Here is a 16594-nt window from a genome sequence, read left to right as displayed (position 1 = left end):
GATTGACATTGCGGATGTGGTGGAAAGCCATGTCAGATTTATCGGTCCTGGAGGACGGAGAATTTTTTTCAGGATATATCCATTTCTTAGAGTATCCAATATGCTATTTTGACCACAACACGGATTTAACTGTTTGTCAGCATTGCTTAGTTTTTAATTACGCAAATAGGTTCCATGATATGTGTTAATAGCATTCCCAATGATGTTGTAGTTCTCTGTTTTTTTGTAACAACAACTCTGTTTTTGATATTAAGGATTGCTTCACTGAAAACAACAACACATAGAGAAAACAAATGTATTCATACAAATTGGTCCAACATAGAGTAGAGATATGTTCAAATCACCAAATGTATTAAGCTTTGCAAGACAGCCGATTGTGGCCAGCATTTCAATAGTTAGAACAAGCATATGCTTTCCTTGGTACTTTGCGCGGTGATGCAACCTCTAAATGACCTTTCATCCGTGACATCTTCGGCCTCCCAGATTGAACCTTAACAAAAGGTGAATTGACAACCTTCCCGGTGACTGAATCAGGTACAGAACAAGCCTCATCCTTTGGCATTACAGATTTTGAATAACCATTGCGTAAGTATTCTGAGCGATAGTAAGGATGGGCCTTTGAAATCGTTGATACATGAGCTGAATCAGCTGCGGCTATCGCATGTATGCAAGGCAGTTTGTCGAGGTCAAACATACGACATGTACACTTCTTCTGTTTTAAATTAACAACATTCATAAACGCAAGACTCCTCACTTCGTATTGATGGGGATCAATCTCCTGAACACTTAGCTTACTAGCGCGAGTCACTCGAGACTGTTAGAGGAAAGACACAGTAATTAAAATAGATGGATCAAAAAATAAAGGCTAACAGTTTAATATAAAGTAAGTTATGTGGAATGTAATACCTCTAGTGCTTTTTCAATTCCTTTAGTGAGAATGGTTGTCATAAGCGCAGCCTGTTTTCTCCTTGCAGCATACCATCGAGTTAACATCAATCTTATATCGTCTAGCAGTTAAAAAATGGGATACCTTCTAGCAGGATTTAACACTTTGTATAATGATTCAGCAATGTTGCTTGTTGTGAAGTTGTACCTATCTCCTATAACAGGCAATCATATGGATAAGAGATTCCTAAGGACAGGGTTATCGAATAGCGTGGTCTCCTTAATCTATTTAGACGGTTGACAAAACTTCACAGAAGCTATCCCTTGACAACAAGTTCAAAAGCAAATCAATTCACCACCGTGATAGAAATTCTCAAGCAGAGCTAGACACAGACCTAATCACCATTAGCGATCTTAAGCAGGCAATATCGAATCAACTTGTTAAAGCCAATACCCGCTCTAAACGGCCAATACCTTGGGATAGAGACGAGTATCTCTGGAATTAGTGGATCAGACATTCCATCAAACACCTTTTGGGTGCGGGAATGTCTGGATTCATATTCCAGTTGATCAGAAAGGAAAAGGCAATAAGCGCAACTAATCCAGAAGGGATTCAAACAATCTAAACTCAACCATCTAAATCGACTAAGACAACCACGACTACTCTATCCTATCCTCAGAAATACAATTCACTACTCAGACATAATAAAAAACAATAGCAATGAAACGATTGAAAATTATGCCTCGCGAGGAAATAATACCGTAGCGACGTTTTTGCGAGGAAAATTATGCCTCGCAAAAAAGTAGGTACACATAATAAAAACGTTTCTCACCTACCTATATATTCCATAGCTAATTCGTCGCAACATTTTTTGGTGCGCTATTTGGCAACGCTTTTGCGACGAATTGTATATGGGGACGCAGATTCGTAGCTACAATGTCGCAAATAAGCATCACCTTTGCGACGAACCGTGACGTAGCAGAATGGCGTGGAAAGTGCGACGTATTTTCGGTACCTCGCAAATGACACGCAAAACCCAAGCACTTTAGCGATGCTCTGTTTGCCTCGCAAAAGTTCCTCGCAAAATACCTGTTTTCTTGTAGTGAAATAAATCCTATAAAAACTGCTTAATAACTCATCTTATGTGGACATTGATGTGAACAACTAGATTAATAGTTTGGATGTCAATGTTCAACTTCAAAATAACAAAATCTCATTTTGTTCAACTATGAAGGCCAGAGGACAACAAGACATCTAGATACAACTATGTACAATATATAGATGGCAGGGATCCCACAATGTATCTATTTCTCGTGTTCACACTAGAACAGAATCCAGGGCCACCCCACATTAAATAAAGAAATGTTTTATTTATTCCGTCAATTTGTAGTATCTCTTCTCTCCCCAATATACTCAAATTTGCTTAAATCTCCGACAACTTCTTATTAACGAGAGAATCCGCAAAATTACAATTTGTATTTTAGTGGCAAAGTAAGTCCCAGGTACAACCGGGTCAATTATGTCTAATATTATACTCTAACTTCTATTATGTTTCAGTTGGACCATCTGCATTATGTTTCAGTTGGCCCAGCTGCATTATATTGTAATATACACTATTTTGTGATTCCTAGACCCAAACTTTCATAAGTAATTGAACATCAAATAAAGCGTCTCAAATTACCCAAATCACCTTTCACAGTTTCATCAAGATAAAACAAAAAACACCAATAGTTATGAAAGTATTTTGGAGGCAAAGCAACTATGAATGGAAATTAACAGTAAGCATCAATCACATTCTATTTCTTTTGTCTTCTCTTACCCTTCTGCCCCTTCCCTTTCTGGCCCTTGCCATCTGCTGTATACTGCTCCTCCTTAAACTTGGAATCCATCGTTGATCGCTTTTTCCCAGTTTCAATTGTCGGCCCACAATGCTTCCGCTTCTGGTTCCTCGTCTTATTCTTCTTAGTCTCCTGCTCTTTCCCAGACACTTGCTCTTCCCTAGACCCCTGCTCCCCATCACCTTCACAAATATGGAGATAATCACTAAGTAAGAACGGTTGCAAATTATTCAAACTTGAACGTACACGGTGTACCTAACTACTCACATAAAGCCTGGATAATTGGAGGTTTTGGGTCAGCAACTCCACTGTGAATAACCAAAGCCATGCTATGACGATGTGTTGACTGATAAACATTTGGCACAAAATCTTTTGGTGACCCAGGATACATATCTTCACAACGTTCCTTCTCTAGCTCTTTCTCTTTCTGAACTGTAACATAGTTGTCTAACCCCTTAACTCTCATATCCAGAGCATTGATGTTGGTGTCCATCTCAACAAGCTTTTCCCCAATTTTCTCAAATCCTTTATCCATCGCGGCCTGTAATGAGAGGATAGATGGAACAGGAACATCATCAACTTCTTCAGGGACATCAGCATTGCGTCTTGCATCCAAATCCATTTGGTAATGACTTTCCCACCAGATCTTCTTCTTCTTCTGTCTGATAAGCCGCTCTCTCCAGCTATCAACTATTGGGTCTATAAATCCTATCCCATCATCAACATCCTTCACTAAGAGGCGAGACATCATATTCCTCTCATCTAAATCAGGTTCCAAGATACTTGAAATATCCTGTCAAATTAACATAGCTTCAAGCGACGTATTTTCGGTACCTCGCAAATGACACGCAAAACCCAAGCACTTTAGCGATGCTCTGTTTGCCTCGCAAAAGTTCCTCGCAAAATACCTGTTTTCTTGTAGTGAAATAAATCCTATAAAAACTGCTTAATAACTCATCAATCATTCTCTGCAGGTACAGCTTCTCTGAATCTCCTTCGAAGCTATGGAATGCACTCAAAAGCCAGAATCTACACATTCTAAATAACACTGTCTTAACATTATATTACTATTAATTCAAAACTGTAATTCATAATAATTTGAAGACTCACCTCAAGAGGGGTAATGAATCCATAAAAGCTTGTTTGAGCTTTTGGTTTTACTGACCCTTTCATGTTCTTCATTACTCTACGGATCCCTTCCATACACTGCTCAAATGAGTACCGTCCCCACGGGAATGTCTCACAAGCTGCCACATTATTAACAATCCTTAACAGTAATTGCTCTATGTTTGCATCACCTTTTGAATCTGCTTTCAGAACCTTGCATAAAAATAACAAGATTGTCAATTTCTTTCTAGCAACACACTCCTGATCCTTGAACTCTTTCACCTTCGTTTCCACGTCTTTAATTTTGATTTGATCTGTCCTCCCAAAAATCTTCATAATAAATTTCAAACTGCCAATCTTCTCTAGATTTTTCGGATACTCATGGCAGGCCAACCCGGTCAACAAAGCGTGCTCTTCCATAGAATACCTTATAGGCACTCCATTCACCACAAAACAACGCTCTCTCACCATATCCGTCTTAGCGGTGCGAACCATAAGCATCCACATGCCTTGTAACATATGATTTGGTTCCTTAGGCATGTGTAAATTATGCTTAAATTAATCATGATTACGGAACCACTTCAATTCTGCATCAATTCCCTCTATCATTGCCACTGTTTGGCCCAATTGACACCTACTTCCTACCTTACAGACCTTGATGTACTCAGTTGGACCGAATAACATATTCTCTGGTGGCAGTGGTTGGGAATCATCATCATCCTCAGCATCAATGTTTCTCTCGACATCTTCCTCTTCCTCTTTGTCAGCTACTTCTTCCATTTCTTCTACAGCTTCTGTTCCTTTTAATCCTTCTACGGGATCCTCTGTTCGATCCAATTCAGAAGCATCGGAAGCTTCTACTGGATCTTTTACAGCCGCATCTGAAGAATCTTCTGTCGGAACGCTTACAGCAACATCAGAACCATTTGAAGCTCCGGTCGAAGGATACTTTTCCCCCGGTTCTTCTGCTGTTATATCTGTTCGGTCTCTAACTCGAGCCCTTCCTGACAACAACACCCCCAAAGATTTTATCATATTCGAATACGAATCAAACTAACCAAAGAAGAAGATGCAGAGGTTCCGGAAGCAAAAAAGACGGAGTTTCGACGGGATCTCTCGGCACCCAAGCAGAGGACTTTAAAAAATTAGGGCACATGTTTGGATTTCTATGGGCCGGATTAATTGTTTTTAATAAAAGCCCAATATGTACTCAGCTGGTCGTGTAAGTCAACTAAAACGACAACGATTAGGTTAATATCTTGTCTTCTATATGCAATTATATAAAAGTAAAGTTTGTTCATTTCGCTTTCACTCTCCATGTGGAGAAAAACGACATAAACAATGAGCTTCATTCCCAATCCCCTCATAACAGATATAATCCGACGTATTGGAAGTGAAGGATTTCGATACCTTGGTCCTTTCATTGCTGTTGGCCCTTGTTTTAAAGAGATTGTGTACTCACGTGAAGTTCTCCTCGACGTAGATCTTGATGAATTCATGTTTAACACTAGACTTGGTAGAGAAGAATCTATCTACCGACCATTCTTGTTAAGATGCGCAGCTGAAGGTCATAAGACTGCTAGATACATCGAATCTCTGCGCCGATTGACTAATACCGTAGCGACGTTTTTGCGACGATGCTTGGAGAAGTAGGTTATTCTGACCTCTACACTATGTTTGGATTTGCCGTTATGCTCTTATGCTGTGGATCCTATGAACAAGGTATGATAGTTAACAGAACCTTTATGGCTAGATTTGAAACTTTGTAAGATGCGATTGACATTGCGGATGTGGTGGAAAGCCATGTCAGATTTATCGGTCCTGGAGGACGGAGAATTTTTTTCAGGATATATCCATTTCTTAGAGTATCCAATATGCTATTTTGACCACAACACGGATTTAACTGTTTGTCAGCATTGCTTAGTTTTTAATTACGCAAATAGGTTCCATGATATGTGTTAATAGCATTCCCAATGATGTTGTAGTTCTCTGTTTTTTTGTAACAACAACTCTGTTTTTGATATTAAGGATTGCTTCACTGAAAACAACAACACATAGAGAAAACAAATGTATTCATACAAATTGGTCCAACATAGAGTAGAGATATGTTCAAATCACCAAATGTATTAAGCTTTGCAAGACAGCCGATTGTGGCCAGCATTTCAATAGTTAGAACAAGCATATGCTTTCCTTGGTACTTTGCGCGGTGATGCAACCTCTAAATGACCTTTCATCCGTGACATCTTCGGCCTCCCAGATTGAACCTTAACAAAAGGTGAATTGACAACCTTCCCGGTGACTGAATCAGGTACAGAACAAGCCTCATCCTTTGGCATTACAGATTTTGAATAACCATTGCGTAAGTATTCTGAGCGATAGTAAGGATGGGCCTTTGAAATCGTTGATACATGAGCTGAATCAGCTGCGGCTATCGCATGTATGCAAGGCAGTTTGTCGAGGTCAAACATACGACATGTACACTTCTTCTGTTTTAAATTAACAACATTCATAAACGCAAGACTCCTCACTTTGTATTGATGGGGATCAATCTCCTGAACACTTAGCTTACTAGCGCGAGTCACTCGAGACTGTTAGAGGAAAGACACAGTAATTAAAATAGATGGATCAAAAAATAAAGGCTAACAGTTTAATATAAAGTAAGTTATGTGGAATGTAATACCTCTAGTGCTTTTTCAATTCCTTTAGTGAGAATGGTTGTCATAAGCGCAGCCTGTTTTCTCCTTGCAGCATACCATCGAGTTAACATCAATCTTATATCGTCTAGCAGTTAAAAAATGGGATACCTTCTAGCAGGATTTAACACTTTGTATAATGATTCAGCAATGTTGCTTGTTGTGAAGTTGTACCTATCTCCTATAACAGGCAATCATATGGATAAGAGATTCCTAAGGACAGGGTTATCGAATAGCGTGGTCTCCTTAATCTATTTAGACGGTTGACAAAACTTCACAGAAGCTATCCCTTGACAACAAGTTCAAAAGCAAATCAATTCACCACCGTGATAGAAATTCTCAAGCAGAGCTAGACACAGACCTAATCACCATTAGCGATCTTAAGCAGGCAATATCGAATCAACTTGTTAAAGCCAATACCCGCTCTAAACGGCCAATACCTTGGGATAGAGACGAGTATCTCTGGAATTAGTGGATCAGACATTCCATCAAACACCTTTTGGGTGCGGGAATGTCTGGATTCATATTCCAGTTGATCAGAAAGGAAAAGGCAATAAGCGCAACTAATCCAGAAGGGATTCAAACAATCTAAACTCAACCATCTAAATCGACTAAGACAACCACGACTACTCTATCCTATCCTCAGAAATACAATTCACTACTCAGACATAATAAAAAACAATAGCAATGAAACGATTGAAAACATGATAACAGGAAATGATAAAGACTGAAACAAAAACTGAATTATAAAATACTTGAAAGCAATACAAAGTCGCAGGAAGAACACACTGCGGCTACGAAAACAAGTCTAGGTAAAAACTAAAAATAAAGACTGGATGCCCTAGGGAAAACCCTTAGAGGCTGCTTATATAAGCGAGAAAAGTTAAATAAGGAAAGTTCAAGATAGGGGTCTTCACATCGAGACTCTGCGATCGAGCATCTGATGGGCTGAAATGGGCTTCCCTGTGATCGAGTGGAACTGATCAAACTGGGCTTTGGGAACTCCGTCTTGCGATCGAGTGGTCTGAGGTGAAGACGGGATGGAATGGTCCAGCGACCCTGCGATCGAGTGGTGCGATCGAGTAGATGACGTGAGGTGGTGATCAAGTGGTGTAGAGTGGGTGATCCCTCCGGGCTTGCGATCGAGTGAAACTAAGCTGCTGGCTTCTCCGGGGTTGTGATCGAGTGATATGTCCTCCATGACAGCTTCTGCTCGATCTTGCGATCGAGTGGTTTCTTCTGAAATTGTTCCGGGGTTGTGATCGAGTGGTTTTGGCCTTCATGACAGTTTTTGGGGTTGCGATCGAGTGCTTTGCTCTGTCAGGGCTCCGAGGTTGCGATCGAGTGCTTTGGCTGAAGGAGTGATTGAGCGTTCTGAATTTGTGTTCTGTTTCTCCTCTGTTTGAACTCCAAAAGCATCCAAAGTACCTGGAAACAACCAAATATGCAATGCACATGCAATCCTAATGCAAAAACATCCTAAGTATGCAAAACACACTAAAACGACTACTGATGAGATGAAATGTGATTGAAGCAATGACAAAGTGATGAAGAATGAATGCTTAAATCATGCAAATTATAGACATATCAATAACCATTGCCTAAGTATTCTGAGCGATAGTAAGGATGGGCCTTTGAAATCGTTGATACATGAGCCGAATCAGCTGCGGCTATCGCATGTATGCAAGGCAGTTTGTCGAGGTCAAACATACGACATGTACACTTCTTCTGTTTAAAATTAACAATATTCATAGACGCAAGACTCCTCACTTCGTATTGATGGGGATCAATCTCCTGAAAACTTAGCTTACTAGCGCGAGTCACTCGGGACTGTTAGAGGAAAGACACAGTAATTAAAATAGATGGATAAAAAAATAAAGGCTAACAATTTAAAATAAAGTAAGTTATGTGGAATGTAATACCTCTAGTGCTTTTTCAACTCCTTTAGTGAGAATAGTTGTCATAAGCGCAGCCTGTTTTCTCCTTGCAGCATACCATCGAGTTAACATCAATCTTATATCGTCTAGCAGTTCAACAATGGGATACCTTCTAGCAGGATTTAACACTTTGTATAATGATTCAGTAATGTTGCTTGTTGTGAAGTTGTACCTATCTCCTGGAAAGTGAACCCTACTCCACGTAGTTATGTCTGCCCGCACCAAATAGCTGTGCAGGTCTGGATACAAAGCTTTAATAATATCAAAAGTTGCATTGAAATCTACTAACCGATAAGCTGTAGGCCGCCTTCTTCACTAATCCAAATGTTTCACTTCCTCTAAATCTAAGCTTTATGTTTTTGTGTAGATGGTATGTGCAAATCCCTCGGCTAGCTTGTGGATATACAGTCCGTATAGCTTTTGCAATAGATTTATGCATATCCGAAATAATGGCTAGTCCATGATCATCTGGAATAACACAGCTTAGTTGTCTAAAGAACCATTCCCAGGATTCATCGTTCTCTGAATCAACAAAAGCAAACGCTAAGGGAAATATATTGAAATTTCCATCTTGTGTGGTTGCTAGTAACAAGGTCCCTAAATATTTCCCCTACAAAAATGTACCATCCACAACAATAACTTTCCTCATAAAAGTAAAGCCGTCAATGCTAGCACCAAATGAAATGAAAACATACTTGAATCTATCTAACTCATCTACTTCAAGCCTAGTAAGGCTCCCGGGGTTTGCTCTCCTAATCCTGTATAAGTATTCTGGAAGGTCTTGATACCCTGTTTCCAGACTACCTCTAACTAATTCACGTGCATACTTAAGTATACGATGAGCTTTCCAATATCCAGCCTAGTAAGATGAAAGTTTATGTCATATAGTTACCAAAGCCTTACGGGTGTGAGCACTTATATGGAAACCTAGTAAATAGACTTACCTTGATGCCATAACGCAGTTTCAACGCCTCAGAGACATGATTAGGGAGTACGCCTGGGCCTACACCACCAACGAAATTCTTGTAAAGTACTGCAAGTATATCCTTGGTTGCTTGTCTACAACGGGCGGATCGCTCTGTTACAGAACACGTATGCTGATTCACATAGACTTTGATGTGAAAATTCCCAGATGCATCAATCGGTGTAGCTCTAACTCTCCAAGTGCACCCTTTAACCCAACACTTTACAGCAAAAACCCACGGCGTAGACCGAGCAACGACGAAGTCAAATTTTTGTAAGACACTAATTATCTTTGTTCGAATCACCAATTGAAATTTCGATTCATATTTTTGCCCAACAGCGATAGCAACACTTCCACTAAGTAATTGCACATACTCTTTTGCAGTAATCGACACCCTCTTGCCAATTGGAACGATTTATTCACTTCTTTTTTTTGCACATCTACCATTTCTTCATCTTCTTCATCTTTAACCGCTACTTCCTCTGCATTCTCTTCTTCTTCAACTTCCAACTTTTCTGCATCAGCTTGATCTTCATCATCTGTTTCCTCATCAGATAACTTATAAGACATACCGTAATCTTCATCCCCAGAGCTTGCTCCATCACTATCATCGCAACAATCAAACCTGTAAATCTCGTCCTCATCCTCGTTTTTCTTTTCCTCTCCTTCTAGATAAGCTTCGCCGTCCATTGAACAAGTATAAATTGGTTGTTTCCCTGCTGCTTTACTCTTGTAATACTGCTCTTCGTTGGACTCTGTTTTCTCAGGTGATACATCCGGGTCAAAAATATATTTTTCAGTTTCATATTCTTCGATTTGGACACAGAGGCGCCCCACGAATTCGGAATTGCATTGCCGGATAAATCCTTCTAACTGGCGCCGGTTACATACAATAACCGGAGGAGTATCTTCTGGAATGACGATGAAGTTCATCGTATGCAATTTATAACTAAGCTTAACCTCATAAACCTTTCTATCAAACCTGAAATCCTCGTACACCATTGCCAAAAAATCATCAAACGAACTTCCTGCTTTCGCAGACAGTACCCTGCAACCTCTTCTTTCATCTACAATAAATGACCATTTGTTTTTTGCAAATTTCCACTTCCCACATACCAGTGGAATTTCTACCATCTTTCACTAGATGAAACAACAATAGATCTGTAATAAACAATACTTTTTTGCTAAAATGTTTGCTTCGGGGAACAAGACAGGTTTCCGGCGTAATAAATCGTTAATGTAAGGGTAAACAAGACTTTCGCTTTTGTTTATGTTCGCCCTCTTTAACACTAATCGATAACAATTTCTTACATATCTATCACCACATACATCCAGAAAAAACGCCCAAACGTGCTAGTTGAGTAAACTGTTACTCTGCCTCGTTATGACAGAGTTAAGAAATAACTCTGTCCAAATAATTAACTCTACCATGTTGTAACAGACTTTTTACGGTTTCTGTGTCATATAACTCTAAATCGCTCTTTTAGTCTACCACCATAACATAAAACTCTCCCTCACAAATATATTATTTTACAATGTCACATAACTCTACCACCACATAAAATTAAATCTATCACGGTGTTATATGAGTAAACGTAAAGTCATCATAATCTGTCAAATGACTCTATGAAACAAATAACTCTGCTACCATGTAAAATATCTCTATCCGTAAACTCTATCAATTATTAACTCTATGATATTAATCTAACTGAAAAATATAGTTTTTTTTATTTCTATCGATTAAATCTAATAATTTAATTAACTCTGCCGTCCCTACAGCGACAGACTTTTGTCGGCGCGGGACATTTTCGCGGATAAAATTCACCTTCTTTCACTGACGTGGCATCATCTTTTAATGGCAGATTCTTAATTACGTTTCCCACACAACATCAGACGAGGGCAATTCTGCCTTTAACGAGCGACAAATCGTACGCTCCATATGGGTAATTAATGCCCTTTTGTGCTTTTTGAGTAGCTCACCCTTTCTTTTTTGTGTATCTCATTATTTTTTTTAACAAAGGCTTTCAATTAAGGTAAAAACCAAGTACAGGAGAAGAAGGAATTAGAGATCCAAATGTTTACATTACAACCATAAAAGACATTCCCCAAAGCCAACATAAGATAGATAAAAGGATAGATAAGGTTAATCGACAAGAGTTTCTTGAGAGTTTTGAACTAAAAGTTATGAAGCTTTTTGGTACATGTGAGATCAAAGATTCGAAAATTCTTCCAAAGACGAGTGATACGATCCTTCCAAGGACTCGGCACTCTAGAATTGGTAGATGGATATTCCTTAGGTTCAAAGGGTGATGAAACCACAAAGAACAAGGATGGTGGAGTGAATTGTCGCACAAGAGTTGCAAAAGACTCTTGATATTCTGGTTGATCTCTTGGATATGACGCACCAAGACGGATCGGTGACTCCATGGACATGTCCACACAGAATGTTGCATCTTGCCTGAAAACCCCAAGACAAAATATTTCAATGAAAACTAAGAAGAGCATGAGCCGAGCTCAGTCTGACCAGCAAAGAAACTAACAAACCTTTGTTATATGACGTCATAAGAGGTAGACGGTCACTTGTCCAAATTGTTCTCTCATCGTAGTCCTTCATTATGTTCAACTTCCCCCTCTCTTCTTGAAAGTCGCCTAGTGCAAGAGAGATGTTCTGTGAGGAATTTAATCAAACACCTTCTGTGCTAGATGTAAAGGAAAATCTCTAGGACGGAGCTCTGCGTTTAAGAAAAAAAAAGTTTTAAAATTGGGAAAGAAATAAAACTTGAAGGCCCAAAATGAAATAAAACTAAAATATTTCGCTCAACTTGAAGGCCCAAATCGAGTACTATTCATAGGCTCAAGTGGGCCCACTAAGATGTGTTAATTTCAGAAATCGAGTACTATTGAATCGCTTCGTTTCCTCAGTATCTCGACATTTCGATTTCGCATCTGGTGACTTCGTTTCCTCAGGTAGATATCCGCATCTGGTGACTTCGTTTCCTCAGGTAGATATCCGCATCTGGTGACTTCGTTTCCTCAGGTAGATATCCAAATTGCTTGCTTCACTTTCGATTTCGCATCCTTGCTTCAGTATTAATCTCGACATCTTAGCTTTAGTGTTGATATCCAAATTGCAAAATTTGTTTACTCTCTGTATCTAATTTATCATTTTTAAGTGCATGCTTGTTAGAGAATTTGAATCATGAATGACTGATCCTCGATCAGTACCAAATGTTTGCATATACATCTGAGATCTCACACTTGAGGATCACCTTCAATCCAGTGCCCTCGGCTGTCCTGAGCATTCCAGTAAATGATATATATATATATATGTATCAAATTGAAGCGTATATGAGAAATCAAACATCTGATAAAACGTATTACAATGAAAGCTTATCAAATTTATAATTTTTTTTATAACAGAATCTTATAAAATCTTATACTAAACCCTTCAGACGAACTGACGAAGCGTTAAGCGTTATAAAAGCTTATAAAAGCTTATACTGAACCCTTTAGAAGAAGATACGTTTGGATATTTACATAGGCTAATGATGTGTGTTGCTATCTGTATCTAATTTGTCAGTTTTAAGAATTCTCTGAAAGCTGGTAATTCTCTGAAAGCTTTTTATGTTGTATATTGATTGTATATTGATTTTTATGTAGGAACACTTGCTTTAAACACCATCAGTTTCAAAACGCTTGAAATGAAAATGCATATGCAGACGTTTCTGGCTTGGAAATTGGACCCAAGAGTGTCTGAGCTTGTGGAATCCACATGTTTTCGGTGGTTTTTGAAACTCAAAAATGATCTTTATAGGCAAGATAGTAATCTTCTTACTGCCCTTGCCTTGATGTATGATGAGAGTAAAGATCATTTCGTCATTGGGAATCCTAAGATGGATATCGATTTTGGTCTAGAAGACGTTTTATATATTACAGGTCTTCCAATTGATGGAGAACATGTATTTATCTTTTCTTTTACTTCAACATATCTTTAGTTTTAGTTATTCGATTTCTAATGCCCAATTTGAATACAGGTTTCAGGATTAGAGAGTGAAAACATCACGAATACAATCATGCATCATTTTCAGATAACTAAAGAGAGGGCTAAGTCATTAATGAAGAATTCCGGTATTGATCTCTCAAGATTGAAGCTGGAATTTGAGATGGTACCACAAGGGAATGAGGTTGACTTAGAGCCTTATTTCAAGGCTTATCTCCTCTTCTTGTTGGGAGAAGTCATTCTCCCAAACAACAGCAGCTCTTTTTCTCCCATGTACCTACCTCTTCTTGGATTGAATGATGTCAACCACTATGCTTGGGGGGCAGCTATGTTGGCGAATATGAAAGAAGCTCTAGAAAAAGTGAAGACAGCTGAGAAATTCACAAGCTTATGTGGTTTCTCGTACGCTCTCACGGTAAGTTCTTTAAAAAACAAAAGGTAATTAATATGATTCATAATAAATCAATGATGTACAATGACAATTATTGTTCTTTATCTTTTTCTTATAGGTTTTTGCATTAGAGCGGTTTCCAGACCTTAGAGAAAGATGTGGATCATCACCTCTACCATCCAGATTTCCTTGATTTTGGGGTGGATGGAGGCGTTGAGTAAACCGAATAAAGACACGAAGAACGTAACGTCTGTGGAAGACTACCAAAAGAAGAATTCAAGAGATGAAAGAAAAAGACGTAAGACCTTAAACTCTTGTTTTTGTTTTTAAATACATATAAATTGAATATATATCGTTATAAATTGAATATATATCGGTTTTAACTAAATAGTTTACTAAATAATTTCATAGGTGGTGTGGCAGCCTTATAAAAATCGTGACCTTAAACTGTCGCAGAAGTATGCATCTCAGTTACCTATGGTCTTTTCACGCACACCATGTTCGTGCTTTAATGAAGGTGCGTATAATCGTCCAGATGTGTGTTTTAAGCAATTAGGATTGGAGAAGTCGCAAGTCAAAACATTGTGGCCAAAGATTAAGAAAGGGACGAAATTGAAACTGAGCAAACATAAAGACAAAAATTGGAAATCTGTCAGACCTTACTACAAATTCGTGACTGAGCAGTGGACTAAGTGATATGAAAATTTTATCTATGAAATTGCTCGAGATGGGGTGACGAGTGTTCCTGAGGTGAGTTGATTATTTAAGTTGATTTTTTTGGTTCTCTTTGTGTACTTCGTATTATTGTCTTTGTCTCCGTAATAACAAAGTTTTATTAGGGAGGAAGAGTTGCAAGTGGTGGATATTCTACTTGTCATTCTTTTCAAATTGAACCTGAGAGGCCTTATTTGGTCAAAGAGTATGAAGAGGCACATAGCAGTGAAATGGAACGGGAGCTGCCGGAGGCGAGAGATACTCCCTCAACTCAGGTGACGTTTATTCTCTTTTTTTTAGCACAAATGAACTTTGAACTCCCCTTGGTTTGATGTGCATTATGTGCTCTCTCAAATCCGAACAGTTTGGTTATCCGCTCATTGCCTTATTTAATTGTTTACCTCTAATTTTACTCTGATTTGATTGTGGAGAATTAGGTTGAAAGACTTGAAGAGAATCAGGTTACGACTGTCCCTCCTCTGAGTGTTCAAGCAACAAAGGACTACGAAACTATGGAGCGAGAGCGACCGGAGGTGACAGATACTCCCTCCACTCAGGTGACGTTTATTCTCTTTTTTTTAGCACAAATGAACTTTGAACTCCCCTTGATTTGATGTGCGTTATGTGGTCTCTCAAATCCGAACAGTTTGAGGACTACGAAACTATGGAGTGTGAGCTACCGGAGGTGACAGATACTCCCTCCACTCAGGTGACGTTTATTCTCTTTTTTTTAGCACAAATGAACTTTGAACTCCCCTTGGTTTCAGACGAACTGACGAAGCGTTAAGCGTTATAAAAGCTTATAAACCCTTCAGAAGAAGCGTTATAAAAGCTTAAGTTTGATAAGCTAATTTTTGCTTATAAGTTTGATAAGCTAATTTTACTCTGATTTGATTGTGGAGAATTAGGTTGAAGGTAGATTTAGCGAGAATCAGGTTGAAGGTGGATTTAGCGAGAATCAGGTTACGACTGTCCCTCCTCGGAGTGTTCAAGCAATAGAGGACTACGAAATTGTGGTGCGGGAGCTGCCGGAGGTGAGAGATACTCCCTCCACTCAGGTGAACTTTGAACTCCCCTTGGTTTGATGTGCATTATGTGGTCTCTCAAATCCGAACAGTTTGGTTATTGCTCATTGCCTTATTTAATTGTTTACCTCTAATTTTACTCTGATTTGATTGTGGAGAATCAGGTTGAAAGACTTGAAGAGAATCAGGTTACGAATGTCACTCCTCAGAGTGATCAAGCAAGTAAAGGAAGAGGAAAAAGGATAAAGAAGCCAAGTGTATTACTTCAAGATTTTGTCCTTCTAACACCTGGCGTGACTGTCAAGAAAGTGACTCGCAAGAAAGTGACTCGCAAGAAAGTGACTCGCAAGTAAGTGACTGGCAAGAAAGTGATAAATGTGGATGAAGCTCAATCTTCGATGGTGGTGGAGCAATCAGTTGAACTGCCTCCTGGGTAAAATTGACTTGTTTTCTGTTTAGCCTCATTAAGTTACATTTCTGGCTGTATATAACTTAATATTTGATGAAACTTTCATTTATCTATTCCGTGTCAGTGATAAGCCCCTTACAGTATATTCAAGGAAGAAGAAGAAGAGTTCAGTTAAAGAGAGGGAACAATAAACGGATTTTGATGTGTTATAACAATGGTGTTGATGACTCTTGCTTTAAAGTTTGTGTTTCTGAGTGGATTCTAGTTGATTATGTGTCTCTAGTTGATAACATCAAACTTTTATTCCATGAATGCTATATGAACTTGCTATCTCAAATCCCTCTCATATCCCTTAACCACAACTTGAAATATCTTAATTAAACTTCATTAGTCTAAACATGACAATACAATACAAGTACAACTGAGTGGATTCTAGTTGATTATGTGTCTCTAGTTGATAACGTCAAACTTTTATTCCATGAATGCTATATGAACTTGTTATCTCAAATCCCTCTCATATCCCTTAACCACAACTTGAAATATCTTAATTAAACTTCATTAGTCTAAACATGACAATACAATACAAGTAGTCCCAGTAAGCTCTTCTTCCTCAGGCCGATGCCGAGTAAT

General features: G+C 38.7%; 2 protein-coding genes across 6 annotated transcripts; both read left to right on the top strand.

Annotated features, from left to right (window-relative positions):
• The first annotated feature begins 12262 nt into the window (after positions 1–12262).
• LOC110227060 (protein MAIN-LIKE 1) lies at positions 12263–14083 on the top strand. 3 transcript variants are annotated; one of them, XM_021020154.1, is made up of 4 exons: positions 12263–12427; positions 13086–13384; positions 13460–13840; positions 13935–14083. In XM_021020154.1, the coding sequence occupies exons 2-4, from the start codon at positions 13127–13129 to the stop codon at positions 14007–14009; spliced, it is 714 nt and encodes a 237-aa protein (XP_020875813.1). In that variant the 5' UTR covers positions 12263–12427; positions 13086–13126; the 3' UTR covers positions 14010–14083. The 3 variants fall into 3 exon arrangements, with proteins under 3 accessions (XP_020875813.1, XP_020875814.1, XP_020875815.1); XM_021020155.1 differs by having other exon boundaries at positions 12263–12462; XM_021020156.1 differs by lacking the exon at positions 12263–12427 and having other exon boundaries at positions 12761–13384.
• An 8-nt stretch (positions 14084–14091) lies between these two features.
• LOC110227058 lies at positions 14092–16594 on the top strand. Of its 3 annotated transcripts, none has more exons than XR_002330873.1 (7): positions 14092–14114; positions 14228–14566; positions 14656–14805; positions 14968–15087; positions 15177–15239; positions 15720–15988; positions 16089–16594. XR_002330873.1 is itself a non-coding variant. In XM_021020153.1 (6 exons), exons 3-6 carry the CDS (start codon positions 14761–14763, stop codon positions 15906–15908), a joined length of 417 nt encoding a protein of 138 aa, XP_020875812.1. In that variant the 5' UTR covers positions 14092–14114; positions 14228–14566; positions 14656–14760; the 3' UTR covers positions 15909–16075. The 3 variants fall into 3 exon arrangements, 1 of the variants encoding a protein (XP_020875812.1); XR_002330874.1 differs by having other exon boundaries at positions 15177–15588; XM_021020153.1 differs by lacking the exon at positions 16089–16594 and having other exon boundaries at positions 15720–16075.

Source organism: Arabidopsis lyrata, assembly GCF_000004255.2.
Source record: "Arabidopsis lyrata subsp. lyrata unplaced genomic scaffold ARALYscaffold_6, whole genome shotgun sequence".
NCBI lineage: Eukaryota > Viridiplantae > Streptophyta > Magnoliopsida > Brassicales > Brassicaceae > Arabidopsis > Arabidopsis lyrata.
This window is presented reverse-complemented; position numbering and strand designations above follow the sequence as displayed.